This window comes from Microcebus murinus, chromosome 10 (genome assembly GCF_040939455.1).
Source record: "Microcebus murinus isolate Inina chromosome 10, M.murinus_Inina_mat1.0, whole genome shotgun sequence".
Classification (NCBI taxonomy): domain Eukaryota; kingdom Metazoa; phylum Chordata; class Mammalia; order Primates; family Cheirogaleidae; genus Microcebus; species Microcebus murinus.
In genome coordinates this window covers 56,871,982-56,887,859 of record NC_134113.1, presented here as the reverse complement: position 1 = coordinate 56,887,859, position 15,878 = coordinate 56,871,982, and the positions used below count along the sequence as shown (strand labels likewise).

Genomic DNA, 15,878 nt, shown 5'->3' with positions numbered 1-15,878 from the left:
GAAGCCAAACAAAAAGGGTCGCATAGTATATGATTCCAATCATATGAAATGTGCACAACAGGTAAATCCATACAGACACAGATTGGTGGTTTCAGGGTTGAGGAAGGGGAATGGAGGTGACTGCTAATTGATACAAGGTTTTCTTTCTGGGTGATGAAAATGTTATGGAACCAGATAGAGGTGATGGTTGCACAACATTGTGAATTTACTAAATGTCACTGAATTGTTCACTTTAAATAGTTAATTTTATGTTTCTGAATCTCACCCCAATAAAAGATAAAATTTTTGGGTGTAGTAAAGGCCAGAGAAACCGTATCTCTGCTCATAGGCTCACAGCTCACGGCCATGGAAGATACTAAAAATATTTAACAGCTGGTACCCAGTCACTAACCAACCAGAGAATGCTGAAAAGAGGTGAGGGCTCACATCTGGCTGGCTGGAGGGCTGTGACAAGAAGATAAAATATTGTGATAAAGATAAAGTGAGGTGCTGGTCTTCGAAAGTGGGGGCTGGCAGGACAGGCTGGAGGAGACTGTGGGCGAGCAGGGAGGATCATCCCAGAGGCTGCTGCCAGAATCCCAGAGGAGAAATGGTAGGGACAGCCTGGGCTATGGCCGCAGCGGTGGGAGCAGAGTATCTGGCTCAAGAGAAGACAGGTGACTTCTCGAGGGTGGGGAATACCTAGGAGAATGGGGGCATGGGCAGCCCATTTGGGATAGAAAGTGATAAACGCAGTTTTCCAGGAAGAAGAGAATACAAATCGGAGCTCGCCGAAGTTTGGAGTTGGGCATGTACACCCAGAGTAGGACAGACACCTGCCCTAGACATTCACACACGAGCAAGCCAGGGCACTGTGGGGGCTGAGAGCACACACCGCAGCCGGCCTGTCTGGGTTTGAACCCTGGTTCAAATCCTGGCTTGGCTACTCACTAGCTGTGTGACCTTGAGTACAGTGCTTAACTTCCTTGTGCCTCAGTGTCTTCCTCTGTACAGTGGGGATAATAATAGCCCCTCCTTCATAGGGCTGTTGTGAGAATTAAATGAATTACTACCTGTCAAGTGCTCAGAGCAGTGCCGGGCAGGTAGCACTGCGTGGGTGTTAGCCACCTGTGAGCAGCATCGTCGTCATTCTTGTTTACAAGGTGCCTCCCATCCATCTCAGGGAGTAGGTGAAGTGGGCACTAGTATCCCCATTTTTAGAGATGTGGAAACAGAGGAAGGCAGGAGACCTGCCCATGGTCACACGGCTTATGAGTGGCTGAGGCAGGACCAGGACCTGGATCCTCAGAGTCTCCAGTCCACTCGCTGTGCCAGAGGCGGGGGGCGGGGCTGGGGCAGTGCTCAGAGGAGGCAATGAGGAGGACAGGGGCTGCCTGGAAGCAACACGGCAGGATGGGAGTGAAGCTGTGCCTGGCAGGGCAGCCCTCCCTGTCCTTTGTACCCCAGCTCCTCTGGGGTGAGCTCGCCCTCCCCCTTGCCAGCAACAAACCTGCTGAGCAGCAGGTCCTGCCCCAGAGGAGCGGCTAACTGTGGCCAGGCCCCCGGGGCCGGCCCCCATCCGGCTGGCTTGTGCCGAGTGCCCTGCCCACCTAAAACTCCAGGAGGAGATGGGGTGCGAGGAGGGGGACTTCTGGGGATTTACCTGCTGAGGAGGGCTGGCAGGACCTGGGCTGATGTCATCCAAACAGCCCAGCTCATCCTCTCTAATTTTGGAGACAATTATTTGCTCAGAGAACCACCTGCCCCTCTCAGTGCCGCCAGCCTGCCCCCACCCCCAACGCTACCCACACGCAGCCCGATTCTGCTTCCTCAAACACATGTGGCTTAGGGTCTGCCTGGCTCAACAATCCTCGGTGGCTCCCTGTCACTTGCCCTGTCACAAGCAAAGCCTGGAATCTAGTGTCCCTCCACCCAGTCACTCCTGATTGCTTCAGCCTGCCGGGTCTTTTCCTCACAAACAACCTGCCTCCTGCCACCCTGAGTTTTCTCCGTTCTTTGCTGCTCGTCCATCCAAGCCTGCTTCCCTTACAAGGCTGGAGCCCAAGGCCCCTCCTCCAGGCAGCCCTTGCGGACCTGGCGTCCCCAGTCTGTTCGCGCATTCCCTGTGCCTCTCCCTGGCACCCACCCTCTTGTGTTGTGCCCAGTGCTCTCGCCCTGCCCCTCTGAGGCCGTCTCTCAGAGGCAGCCGCATCAGACTCAAGAACACTGACAGGGAGCGAATACGCAAATCAGAGCCCTGGGATCACAAACAAACGTGTCACACTGGCCACCATCACAGATATAGAACAAAAACAAGGCAAACTACAACTTGTTCATATAAACCACATAACACATTTTGGCTATAAGACTAAGAGCTATACACGTGTAATCGAACAAGCCATTTAAGTTTTCCTCAAATCTCCAAGCCAGATATTCCTGGTTACACGGGGGTCCGATTCTCTAATCTAGTACCCTCCTCCCTGACAAGTCACAGGTGACTGAAGCCAGCTCACATGGAAAGCTGGTGTGCCCACATCCTGCCTCCCCAGCAGGGGCTCTGTCTCCTCCCAACCCTCAATCTCCCCAGATCTCAATTAAAGTGGGAGTGGGGGCTGGGGGAGTTGTCACCTCAGTCAACTGTGGCCATGTCCTAGTTTTCCTCGGGCCCTCCCCATCTCCCTCCAGCAGAACCAAGCAGCCCAGGAGCCCCACCTGGGCCCACCTCTCCTATGGGCGGTCTAGAAGACTCCTCCTCCTTCCTCTGTCCTAGGCCTCCTCAACAACACTGGGCGTTTCATCCCTAATGGCTGGCATATGATTACTTAATTCTCGCTAGGGTGTTAATGACTTGCTAATAGCTTGATGAGCTGCTTCTCCCAAGGGCACCTGCACTGGGAGGGATCCAGAGACTAAGTTGGCTGAGGGCAGGAAACTTTGTATCGCCCTCTCAGCACTCGGTAGGGGCTCGATAGATACTTGATAAATGGATCAACATCAGTAGTTGTAAGTGAAATAATGTTTGTAAAGTGCTTCCTACTGAGTTTGTTCTTGGCAAGCACTTTTCAGATGGTGGCTATTATTATTATTTCTAATGGTGGATTTTCCAATAGCAGGGATGGTCCGAGTGGGGAGACTCTGAGCCTGGGGCCTGTGGGAACCGCACCCTTTCCTGTCCTCCAGCATCAGATGATGCTCTACGGGAATGTGCTGATCCGGAAGCCCCAGGGCAGGGGAAGAAGGGGGAGGATGGAGACAGGAGAGGACAGGCTGATTCCAAAATTCTGTTAATGCTTTACTCCCTGCTTTTGGTCATCGATAGCGTTTATTGAGCATCAAGTATGTAGCAGGCACTTACAGAACCCTTTATGTGGAGCAACATGTGTAATCGTCACAACTACTTCAAGAGGAGTTTATTATCCCATTTATAGTTGGGGCTTAGAGAGGTCGAGCGAAGCTACACTGCTGCGTGGTGAGTGGAACTCAGATCCCCGGAGCCTGGGCTCTGCCCTGGGGCCACACTGGGGGGAAGCAGGCCCAGAGGCTCCCAGAAGATGCACCAGCCCTGCTCTGTTTGGTCGCTTTTCCAGCAAAGGGCTGTTCATTGGTCCTCCTGCACCTGCGAGGGGCCTGGGGGCCATTCCCTCCCCCTGTTCCGAGGCTGGTCCCTGGGCTCTGAGGAAAGGCACAGAGGGGGGTTGACTGGGGACATGAGACCCTTCCCCCGGCCCCGGCCCCAGGAAACACAGACACCTGCACACAGGCGCCAGGGGACAGAGGAGTTAGGGCGCAGAGGAGAGGGGGCAGGGCCAGGGTTTTAAGCAGGATTTCAGAAGACCTGAGGGATTTCCGTCAGAAGAGATGGGAGAGAAGGGGTTCCTGGGTAGCTGAAGACGAGGCTGGTGGTGAGATGTCGTCGCCAGGCAGGGAGCATGGAGGAAGAGGGTCATGGGATGGGTCAGGGCAGCAGCTGCAGGTGCAGTGCAGGCTGGGCCAGGGCACTGCCATGCAGTCGAGAAACACGCAGCCTGCACAGCCTGCGACAGAGGACCACTGCACAGGGCTCTGAGCGGCCTTCGGCTCGCCCCACAAACTCCTGTTTCCCCAGCAGTGAGCATGGCGCTGGCACTCAGGAGAGGTTCACTGAAGGGGAGAGGGAAGGAGGAAGGGGGGACGAGAGCACTAGGTGGTCTCTGATCTGGAGAAGCCTCTACCTTCCTTACAAAGGAAAACTAAGATGACACATGATGTGTTCTTCAGGAGAGCCTCGTAGGAGCTGCCCACAGAGACACTGCCCCTCCAGTGCACGCCAAGGACATGCCCAGGCCTGAGGGAGGTGAGGAGAGCCCAGGCCTGGCTTGTGCTGGTCCAGGAAGACTTCCTGGAGGAAGGCAGGATGGAGGAGTGACAGCACATGAGGTGGCGGAAGGGAGAGAGAGAAGGAGAGAGGGAAAGTGGAGAGGAGGGAATGAGGAGGGATGGAGAGAAAGGCGGAGAGAGGGAAGGGAGGGAGAGAAATCCTGGTGGTTTCAGTAAGAATGAGGAAGACAAAATGGCAGGGGAAGGGCGCAAGGAATGCAGCAGAGGGGGAGGGAATGGACCCCCTAAATGACATGGGAGGGAGCCTCAAACCTGCCTGTCTCCAGACCCTCCTCCCTCCTGTGCCCACCCAGCCCACGGCCACAGCTCACCCACAGGCCCCACCAGCGAGTTCTGGGCGCGGGAAATCTCCAGGTGCAGAGACAGCCGTGGGCTGAGTAGGGCCCCAGTGGCCATGGCAATCACAGGAGGGGACCACGGGAGCTGGTGGCCCATGCCACAGGGACAGCAGGCAGAATCTGTGGAGCAGGCGACAGGACTGTTTGGAGTGGAGGGCATCATGCTCACTGTGTCACCTTACTGGGGTCTTTCTGGGCTGAGCCTGCCCCAGCCAGCCTGCTCTTGGCTCGATGGGGCTGGAAAGATGCAGTAGGAGTTAATTCTCATGCTGAGAACAGCTTCTTTATTTGAACTCTAGACAGTTGACTCCTGTCCTCAAGTGGCTCCTGGTTGTCAGAGGCAAAGACCCTCAAAGACCCTCAACTCCCCTATGACTCGTCCTACACACGGACTTCGCCCTAGAAAATTCCAACTATAGCTCCGAAAAAAATGCAGTCCATGACGTGCTAACCACGGGATGCTCCAGGATATGCTGACTGCAATTGTTCCCGACCACCTGCCAGGTTAAAAATGAGTAACCAGTCAAAAACAAAATACTGATAAGACGCTGATTGGGGCTGATTAACCCAGACCCAAGCCTCATCGTCAACACTCTATTTTTTTGCTTCTACTTCCTTGTTTTTATATACTTATAAAACCTACTAAAAATCTAAGTAAAGTAGACCTTGACAATCATTCGCTTAGTCTCGTTTCTTTCTCTTGCTCATCTCTTTCAAGCATAGTCCCCCTCGCCCCCGCGAGTAACAAAAGGTCCCGCAGGTCGAGACACCTGGTCTTAGCAGCGGATATGCATTGGAGGAGAAAAAATGATGGAATGGGCACCCAGGTATCTGTTCTTGGACCTCCAGGCTGGGGGCGATCCTCTCTCTGCCTTCTCGGTGCCTCCTTCCAGTTAAGGCCCCAGATTTTTCAGCCACCTGCCCCGACTCATCCTTCTTTCCTCTTCCTTGTTCTCCTCGGCATTCGAGGGGCCTGTCACCTCACACAGCCCCCTGCCTGCCTCGTTATGAGTGTTTGGGTGAGGGGAGGTGTGGACGTCCAGTTCCCTAGGCAACTTGCAGGAGCACCCGGCTGCCATGGGCCCATATTTGGCTTTGGCCTGGGCTATTCATGTCCCTCTGTGCCAGGGAGAGGGTCACCCATCCCCTAATACCCTAGGAGAGAGCTGTCACCCTCTGTGGGTCATGTCTCCAGGAGGTCTGGGGAGGGGTAACTGCCTAAATGATCTGCCCCTTTTCAGGAAGGAGGAGGACAGGGCTAGGGTCGGAGACCCCAGACACTCTACCAGTGGCCTGCCCTTTCCAGGGACATCCATCCCATCTCTACCCCCTGACCCCTCAAGAGGAAGCCAATGACCCAGAGAAGATTAACAAGGATAGGGATGGTGAAGTGCCAGTGACATCCCCCTGGAGAGGCTGAGCCTGGGGCAAATTACCCTATAACATCAGGTTAATTAGATAAGACCCAAATTACATGAGCAAGGCTTGCAAGCCCAGCAATTTGAAGGTTTCATGTTGTTTCAGAGGTGGGGAGGGCTTGATCTCTAGCTCAGCATAGAGAAAATGACTTCTTGCTCCCAGGCAAGCCAAACCCATGAATTAAGCGCTCGACTGCCCATCCACAAGCCCCAGTGCCAAGTGCATATAAAGGCACCTGTCAGTCCTCACTGCAACCAGCAAAGTGTTGTGGATTTGCCTTCCTCCCTCCTGCAGCTGAGCTCCATCTCCACTGGCAACATGAGCCGCCAATTCAAGTCGGGAGCTGCCACCAAGGGGGGCTTCAGTGGCTACTCGGCAGTGCTCTCAGGGGGCAGCTCGTCCTCCTACCGGGCCGGGGGCAAAGGGGGCTTCAGCAGCCGGAGCCTCTTCAGCCTGGGGGGCACCAAGAACATCTCCTTCAATGTGGCCAGTGGCAGCGGGAAGAATGGAGGTTATGGGTTTGGCCGAGGCCGGGCCAGTGGCTTTGCTGGCAGCATGTTTGGCAGTGTGGCTGTAGGGCCTGTGTGCTCCACTGTGTGCCCACCTGGAGGCATCCACCAAGTCACCGTCAATGAGAGCCTCCTGGCCCCCCTCAACGTGGAGCTGGACCCCGAGATCCAGAAAGTGCGCGCCCAGGAGCGGGAGCAGATCAAGGCTCTGAACAACAAGTTTGCTTCCTTCATCGACAAGGTGGGTCTGCTAGGACCTGGGGAACCTGCGACAGCCCTTCTCTTCTCTTCTTGGAACATGAGATTTTGTTACAGCAGGAGGGATTGAGGTTAGACATGCAGAGGCACTTACTGTGGACAAGGCAGGTATATTCCATCATCAGGGTAATTTGTGCAAGATTCTCTGTGTTGTCTTGTACAGAAAACAGAGATAGGTCAGTTTCTACTGGTAGAGGCTTAACATGGGTACCAGCAGGAGGTTCAAGGGGAAGAGACCTGGTCTTTACTCTCGAAGGCCAGCTTGGTGCCATTGCTAAGTCTAAGGGCCACTCGACCTATATGCAGAAAAGGCCTGTGAGGGAGAATCTGCCCTAGAGTGACCAGGAAGCCTGTCCCCTTCCTGCAGCATGCTGATCTTGTCCACTTGTCACATGATGGATGGATCGAGTGTGTGCTCAGCATCAGGGAGCATCCGTGTGTGGTCACCTCAAGCCCTTTGGATTCTCAATGTCTCTGCCACAGGCATTTGTCTCAGGCAGCTGAGGACTTTGGTAACTTTGGTGAGAAGCAGAACAGGGCAGAGGGGAAGAGGTCTCTATTGTGCTCTGGAGTCTTCACTGACAGCTGTGTGGCTTTGGGAAAGTTAATTGTGCTGACTGTGCCTCCATTTCCTCATCTCTGACAGGGAGATAATAACCTACCCTTGGGTTGTTGTTAGATTTGTCAGAGAAAATGCGTTTGAAGATCTTGTCGCAGGCTTGGCACATACTAAGTACTCCAGAAATGGTGGCTGTCATTACTCTTAGTTCTTATCTCTGCTGAGGAGAGGAATCAAAGGTCTCTAGAGACCTAGAGACGATCCAGCCCAGATAGTGACTTGTAGATAAGAAGTGATTACCCCTATTTTATGAGTCAGCAAAGGCATGGAATAAGTGCTGTGCCCAAGGCCATTTGGGAGAGGGGGAGACGAGGCTGGACCCTCAGCCGCCAGCCTCCACCACGCAGAGGAAGACAAGAGGGTATGTTGGTGCCATGGCAGTCGGGCACCAAGGACAGGTCAACCCAGGACAGAGCCTATGGCTGAAACGGTCACGTGGCCATCAGAGCAGAGCCTGCCCCTGCAGCTCTGGACCTCCTGCTTGGAGGAATCCCTACTGTTAGGGCTCAGCCTCTAGGGCCAGGGCTGGCCCTGCAGCTGCTTACCCTTCTAAGCCTTTTCACATCTGGAAGATCACAGTAGTCTGAGGATTGGGGTCTGGGGAATGGAGTGGACGGACCCTTGGCTGGGCTGGTCAAACCCTGTGCAGGGTACAGTCCGGAGACATGGAAGAAAGATGAATGCAAAGACAATCACATCTTGTTCACAAAGGTGATCGGCCCGGAGGGAGGGGCAAGGAGACTCAAAGGCCAGGACAGTTTTCCGACAATTTTAGTCTCTGGAGGGGTACAGTCCCTTACCACAGGCAGCCAGAGAAGGTGGGTAAGTCCTACCCACAATACAGATGTGTCCAGGCGTGCAGATGTGTCTTGTGGTATCTCAGACGTAGGGTCTATTCTGTGGTTTCTGCTCAGCCTCATGGATATATGTGAAAAATTCAGGATTGGTTAAACCAAACCAGATGTGGGATGATCAGCTAGGGACAAACTGGTAGATAATTCTACCTCACACACTGAATCACAGTTTTCCCATGTCCTGTGTTTCCGAGACAGGTGCATGCAGACCACCTCCCTCTGGTCAGTTTCCTGGCCCAACGAGGGGCCACGTGGGAGGGAGATTTCCACCTATCCACCTTGCTCCTTGTTCCGTGTGCCATGCTTGCTCTAGGGAACACGGTTCTGGGGAGAGGACTGAGGGGAGAGGGGAGAGGCTGTAGGCAAAGATAGAGTCGGGTCCTGATGCAGGAACTTGAAATGCCTGGGAGCCCTTGGCCCAAGCCTCGTGAAGCTTGACATTGGCATGACATTGACATGTCATGATATGAAGAGCAGACTTCCATCTTCAGAATGGTCAACCTTTCCACAAAGATGGACCCAACCTGGCTTCTGTGCTGGTATTTTCAGGCATGCCCCTGCCCTGAGCTGTGGCCATGGTGGGCTCTGGGTGGCTGGATGCATGGGTTACAGAGCCACACGTCTGGTTCCATTCTGGGCTCCAGCACTTACTAAACTGTTGTACCTTGGAAGGAGGCTAAGCTTCTCTGTGCCTCAGTTTTCTGTCCACTGCACAAGGTTATGATTCCCCCACCCCATGCAGCCGTAGTGATGGATAAAGGAGAATATGCATGTAGAGTACTTTGCACAGTGCCCTGTGAGAGGCAGGTGTGGGTGCCCAACAGTTCTGGGCTTTGGGTTCCAGGTGCGGTTCCTGGAGCAGCAGAACCAGGTGCTGGAGACCAAGTGGGAGCTGCTGCAGCAGCTGGACCTGAACAACTGCAAGAACAACCTGGAGCCCATCCTCGAGGGCTACATCAGCAACCTGCGCAAGCAGCTGGAGACGCTTTCAGGGGACAGAGTGAGGCTGGACTCGGAGCTGAGGAACGTGCGGGACGTGGTGGAGGACTACAAGAAGAGGTGAGTGGGAGGGGATGCCCTGTCACTGGACAGCTGCCCCTGTCCCTAAGGGATGCTGGCCATTTACCCCAGCTTACATTGTTTGGAGGTGGGGACAGTATTCCCAGTCATACCAAGTAGAATTACCCCAACAAAACTCTGGAACTTGCTCCCTGCTCCTTCTGCCTCTTGCCTGGCACTTAGGACAAATGTCCAGTCACCTGGGCAGTGATCAGAGGGTGATCTGTGGCTCTGGGGTGAGGGAAACCTTAGGTAAACAACTCATTCTCCCAGAGCTTCTGTGTCCTTGGGTTCAGGACATCTACGTCCCAGACTGTTGGGAGGGTAACCGAGGACATGCATGTAGGAGCACTTTGTCATGTGCAAGGCTTTATTCAAGCTTGGGGGAGCAGCTCCCTCTTGCTTCCTCTACAGTTTCCACGCAGCATTTGCTCCATGTGTTCCTTCCTCATTTTCCAAGCTGGGTCTACAGCAATCTCCTTCTTCCAGACTTGGTGGTCCCCTCCTCCAGGGAGCCTTCCTTGCCTGGCTCTCCCCCGACCCAGTACCCTGCACCCCCAGCACCTGTGTCCTCTCACTGGCATGCTGCTCCTTGCTCAGGGTCTTCCCTGGCGGACAAGGCTCTCGGTGAGATGTGCTAACCGGCACGCCCTGGGTTTCCGCAGGTTTGAGGACGAAATCAACAAGCGGACGGCTGCGGAGAATGAGTTTGTGCTGCTCAAGAAGGTGAGGAGAGGCAGGGCCGGAGTCCTGGGGCTGGGCTGGGGCCCGGAGCCCAGCCTGCTGGTGCGCTCTGCTACCCACCCCAGCGTGGACTGGTTCAGAGACAGTGGGTGATGGCAGAGAAAAGCCACGAGGAAACACTCTCCAGAAAAAGGAACGAGAAGGCAGGGAGGATGCTGGCGAGAGGACGCCCTCCTGAGTATTTGATGTGGGCATGGCTTGTCCCCAGAGAAGAATTACAGAGGATGACATGAAGGGGCTGAGGCCCTGCTCGGGCATCACAGGGAAGTTCCTGACAGCAGCCTGTCTGGGGTGCCCTCCTTAGAGGCGCACCCCACTCCTGCCAAAGGAGCAGATTCTCAGAATGGGGTGGGGATGGGCCTTTTGCTCCTCCGTGAGCCACACAGAGAGAAGAGGGTGACCGTGCCTCTGGGGAAAGGGCACCCAGGCCGGGGTGGATGCTGCCCTCCTGTTTGCACCGGCAGTGACCGGGCTCGCTGGGCATCTTTCAGGATGTGGATGCGGCTTATGCCAATAAGGTGGAGCTGCAGGCCAAGGTGGACTCCATGGATAATGAGATCAAGTTCCTCAGGTGTCTCTTTGAAGCCGTAAGTCTGTGTCCCTACTCTGTTCTTCTCCAGTGGGTGAAACTCTATTCTAGGGGCCAGGAGAGCCACAGGGAACCCAGCCCCCGGGGACCCCTGGTCAGCCATGCATCTCCCACTTGAGCTCGAGAGGCTCCTTAGTCTGCGCCTCTGAGTGGGAGGGAGTGCGCCAGGCCCGCGCTCCACGGCGGTGGGAATCTGGCAGGGGCCCCGCAGGGAACTTGCTTTGCCCAGGAAGGCACAGCCTTGGGTTCTAGGCCCTGAAGTTGGCATTACCAGAATTTGGTCACCTTGTGTGGGGGAGGTTATTGGCCTCCAACAGTGGTCAAGCCGAGAGACCATGCCCATTTCTCCTGCAGGAGATTGCTCAGATCCAGTCCCACATCAGTGACATGTCTGTCATCCTGTCCATGGACAACAACCGCAACCTGGACCTGGACAGCGTCATCGACGAGGTCCGAGCCCACTATGAGGACATCGCCCTGAAGAGCAAGGCCGAGGCCGAGGCGCTGTACCACACCAAGGTGAGCCGGGCTGGGGCCAGTTGGGGGAGGGTGACGCCAGCAGGCACCAGGCCGGGCCTGCCTGTGCACGGAACAGAGGCAGTGTCTGGGCACATGTCCATTGTGCCCTGACCCCGAGATAGCGTGTACTCCCATGACACACTCATTCATGGCTCTGTGCTCTGTGCTCCCTAGTTCCAGGAGCTGCAGCTGGCCGCTGGCCGACATGGGGATGACCTCAAAAACACCAAGAACGAAATCTCAGAGCTCACCCGGCTCATCCAGAGAATCCGCTCAGAGATTGAGAATGTGAAGAAGCAGGTAAGAGCACCTCGGGCTGCGGCCGATGGCCGAGCACAGGTGAGCACGAGCAGAGGGGAGATGAGTTGCTGAGGACACTGGCCTCCCAAACCTCTGCCTGGGAGGAGAGAGGTGGCCAGTGAGGTCACTGCCTCTGACACCTGGAGCAGGATGTCTCTGGGGCACCTCATCCCCTACTCACTCCAGGGACCTCTGCCTTGAAGCCCCCTCCCCAGGACGCCTCCTCAGCATTGGGCTAGGCCCTTTCCCTGGCTCTATGTCCTCTTGCCACCTGTGCTTCTCTGTCCTTGTCACACTTTCTGTGATTGTCCAACGCTTGCCACCCCCACTCCCATCAGACTGGAAGGAGGCAGGGAGCAGGCTGCTTTGCGGCCTGTTGTTTCCCCGGCGTCTCGCAGTGTCTGGTGCAGAGCTGCAGCTGAGTACACATTTGGTGAGCTGAGGATTAAGAAGGAGAGATGGTCCTCGTTACAGTGCCGTATTAAGGACTCACTAGGGGTTGCTCCCAGGAACATAGGGCACAGCCTGGCTTCAGTAGGTGGGAACACGAGAGGTGCTTATATCATAACAATAGCAGCAGCGCCTGCCATATACAATCCTCACAAAGCTCCTGAGAGGTAATGGTTGCCATCCCCATTATTGCAGATGAAGAAACTGAGGCTCAGGGAAGACAGCTGGTAAGTGGCAGAGTTGTGATCTGAACCAAGTTCTCCTGACTCCTAGTCCAGTACTCTCTCCTGTCTCCTGGGGGCTCTAACACTGAGTAGCACTGTGACCTCAGACAAGCTACCTGTGCTCACTTCACAGGTGTGAGGACGGAATGAGCCCAGGTGCGTACACAGTAGGCACAGTGCTGAGTGTTGGGCTGGGTACAGTGAGCCTCGGTGAATAATAGTTGCTCCTGGGAACCTCTTCCCTGTGGTCCCATGCACCTGTGCAGCCACTGTCACCACACCTGTCACACCACATTCCAACGGTCTCTCCTCCTAGGCCGTAACCAACTCGAGAGCAGAAAGCCAATCTTCCCCCGTTCCTTTTGTGCCCTCAGCGCAGTGTGGCTGGGTAATTTCTTTGTCCTGCACTGAAGTGGGGCTCAGTTGCGTCGTCTCAGGAGGGCAGGGCTGCGTGGCTCGCATCCCCTACACGTCTAAACACAGGAGAGCGGAGCTAGAGCCAGGAGGGGACTTACCAGCCCGGAAGGGCTCTGACTGCAGGAGAAGCGTGGCCTTGTGCGGGCGGAGGCAGGGGGTCTGCCCGGCTCTACGAACCAGAAGGGATTGGGATGTGGATGACTCTGGCGGCCCCTTCCAGTTTTCTGCCCTTCCCAATTTCTTGTTTAGGCGTCCAACCTGGAGACGGCCATCGCCGATGCCGAGCAGCGGGGGGACAACGCCCTGAAGGACGCCCGTGCCAAGCTGGACGAGCTGGAGGCCGCCCTGCACCAGGCCAAGGAGGAGCTGGCGCGGATGCTTCGAGAGTACCAGGAGCTCATGAGCCTGAAGCTGGCCCTGGACATGGAGATCGCCACCTACAGGAAGCTGCTGGAGGGCGAGGAGTGCAGGTGGGCAGGGCGTGCTCCGTGGGAGGCCCGAGGGTTTAGAAAGAACCAAAGGAGAAGACCCAACACATCCTAATCCAGAAGAGATGCGTTCTTGGGGCGTGATGGGTGGCGATGATAGAAATAATGGTAGCACTGAGTGATAGTACCCATGAGTGGATGTGAGTATCTGCCCGTTGCATACCGTGCGTGCTTGCTGCACGGCGGGCACTGTGCTACGGGGTGTGCCGTGTGGATCAGCTCATCCTTCCTGAACTTACTAGAAACCTCCCACTGTCTGCTCCCCCAAACCCCATTACTCTATTCGGCTTCCTTGTTCCCTCCTCCTGGCCTGTCTGGGAGCAGATGGGCCTGTCAGGGGCTGGGATACCCAGTGCTCTAGGGCAAGGGAAGGAGGTGCGTGGGCCTGACACCTGGGAGGTGGGTACACTGGCCCCACATGTGCCCCTCTTGCAAACTATTGTTTGATAGGGTTGTTGCCTTGTTACCCCAAAGATTCAGGGGGTCCCCAAAGCTTCTCAGGCTCTATTTACATCCAAGAAACCCTGAAATTGCCAGGTGCCCGCTGGATTCAGACACTAGCATCAGGCCAGTGGGGACAGTGGCTTGAAGAGGTGGTGGCTGGCTGATGGCTCTCTCTTACTTTGTTCCTCTTAACAGGATGTCAGGAGAATTCCCCTCCCCTGTCAGCATCTGTAAGTACTTGTCAATTTGACCTAGCACTGTAGAATCTGCGGGCTGGGAAGGACCTTAGTCACACCCTGTGTGTGTGGACAAGGAATCTAAGCACCAGAGAGGGAAAAGCTGTGTCTGAGATCACAAAGCCAGACCACACAGCCATGACCAGAAAGGAGGTCTCCTGACTCCTAGCCCAGGACTCCTTCCTCCTTATCCCTGTGTCTCTGTTCCCAGGACGTGGCAGCTAGGAAAAGCTATTGCCATGGGAATAGGGAAACAAAGGTCCTGTTGCTGGAACACGATGCCTGTATGAGGCTCAGGGAGCCAGGGTTGCAAGTTGCCATCAGACCAGGCTGGGAATTTAGAAGTCAGGCTTGCAGTATTGGATCTCTGTGTTTCTCAGCAAGACTAAAAGAGTTAAACCAGAACTTTGGGAAGATGCCATTTGTGGGACAGCTAGTGGGAGGGAGAGGTTAGAGGCTGAGAAGTGTAGCAAAGAGGCCAATAGAAGGGGCCGTGGGTGGTGTCCAAGAGAACAGGTGGGTGCATAGGTACCTGGACCAAGGAGATGCCTCTGAGCCTTAATAGGGTGAGACTCAGCCAGACTGGGTACAAGCTGAGCAAGCCAAGGACAGGACACAGGAGATGATCTCCAGGGGAGGGAGCAGCTGTGACCGGGGCCCCCACCCACTCCATTGCTCCAAGAAGAGCCCCATCTGCCCTGGGAGAGGGGGCCTTCCCCAGCTCTTTCTGGTGGGTATTGACCTGGCACCCCCTCTGCAGCCATCATCAGCAGCACCAGCGGCAGCAGTGGCTACGGCTTCCGGCCCAGCACGGTCAGCGGTGGCTATGTGGCCAACAGCAGCAGCTGCATCTCTGGAGTGTGCAGTGTCCGTGGTGGGGATAGCAGGAGCCGGGGCAGTGCCAGCGACTACAAGGATACCGTGGGGAAGGGCTCCAGCCTGAGCACCCCATCTAAGAAAGCCAATCGGTAGAGAGGGCTGCCCCATTGTCCTCCCCCTGTGCCCCAGCTCTGACTCTCACTCTGTTCCCTGCTCCTAGCTCACTGTCAGCTCCACCTCCACCCTGCTGGTCCCACTCCTGTACCCCTGCACTGGCCTTGGCCACCCACTCTCCTAGCCTGTGTCTTCCTGAGCCTGGACAGGCCTGACATCTAAGCTTGGTGAAATTAATCCCTGTACACTTGGGGCAGTCACTCCTTGGCGATGGTCCCAGCCATACCACCAGCCGTGTTCCTGGCTCCCAGCCTCCTTCCTCTGCCTGGCCTCTGGCTCAGTGCTAACTACTCTGCCTGGCTCCCAAGGCCTTTGTCTCAGTGCCTGCCTGTGCCAGGAGCTGGCTCTTCATAAAGCAAAGGAGGACTGAAGGACAAACAACCCAGCATGGCCGTCTCCCCATCCTACCCTGGCTTAGTCTTGCAGCTCCTTCTGAGTGGGACCAAGCACAAGTCAAGATCTCTCTCTTCACTCCCCTGCACCCACAAGCAGAGGAGAGGTACCACTCACTTTTCCCTTGTTCTTCAAGGCCCTTCCTGTTGCATCCTCAATAAACAGCACGATCTGATGGCCTGGTCTCTGAGTTGTCCACATGTGCACATGTACCTTGATCCAGATGCGTGAGTGTGCAGCACACATACAGACACACACAGACACACATGAACACCCGCAGCACAGACACATAGAAGTACGCCCCTGTGCATCACCCATGAGGCCCGTATTTCCATGTTAAATTTCTCTGTAGAGCAGAAGAGCAAACTCCCAGTGCACATGAGGCAGCTGGGTGGGAGACTGCAGGGAGATGGAGTGTGGAGTGGAGCCTAGGAGGAGGAGGAGGGAGGAGGAGGGGTGGGGAGAGAGGAAAGGACACATAGAGAGGCTGGGCATGCCCCTGGCAGGTGGCTTCAACAGAAGGATGAACTGTGTCCAATGATAGAAACAGTCATGTTCCTGGCAGGGACCTGCCTCTTTCTGAGACTGGACTTTCCTAGTGGGAAATTGGAGGCTGGGTGCACAAGTATCTGCATTTGTCCAGCCCTGTCCTCATGGCTCAGAGGTCTG

At 55.5% G+C, this 15,878-nt stretch overlaps 1 protein-coding gene across 1 annotated transcript; it reads left to right on the top strand.

Annotated features, from left to right (window-relative positions):
* The first annotated feature begins 6,431 nt into the window (after positions 1–6,431).
* On the top strand, positions 6,432–14,795 carry KRT71 (keratin 71). The gene is made up of 9 exons (XM_012763101.2): positions 6,432–6,863; positions 9,198–9,412; positions 10,078–10,138; positions 10,648–10,743; positions 11,100–11,264; positions 11,439–11,564; positions 12,905–13,125; positions 13,783–13,817; positions 14,584–14,795. The coding sequence occupies exons 1-9, from the start codon at positions 6,432–6,434 to the stop codon at positions 14,793–14,795; spliced, it is 1,563 nt and encodes a 520-aa protein (XP_012618555.1).
* Positions 14,796–15,878: the final 1,083 nt, after the last annotated feature.

Bases quoted from the DNA above. Each gene is read 5' to 3' on its own strand.
- KRT71 (XM_012763101.2), top strand. From the start codon at position 6,432: ATGAGCCGCCAATTCAAGTCGGGAGCTGCCACCAAGGGGGGCTTCAGT. The intron at 10,744-11,099 runs GTAAGTCTGTGT...TTTCTCCTGCAG, and splicing joins TCAGGTGTCTCTTTGAAGCC to GAGATTGCTCAGATCCAGTC. The intron at 11,265-11,438 runs GTGAGCCGGGCT...TGTGCTCCCTAG, and splicing joins AGGCGCTGTACCACACCAAG to TTCCAGGAGCTGCAGCTGGC.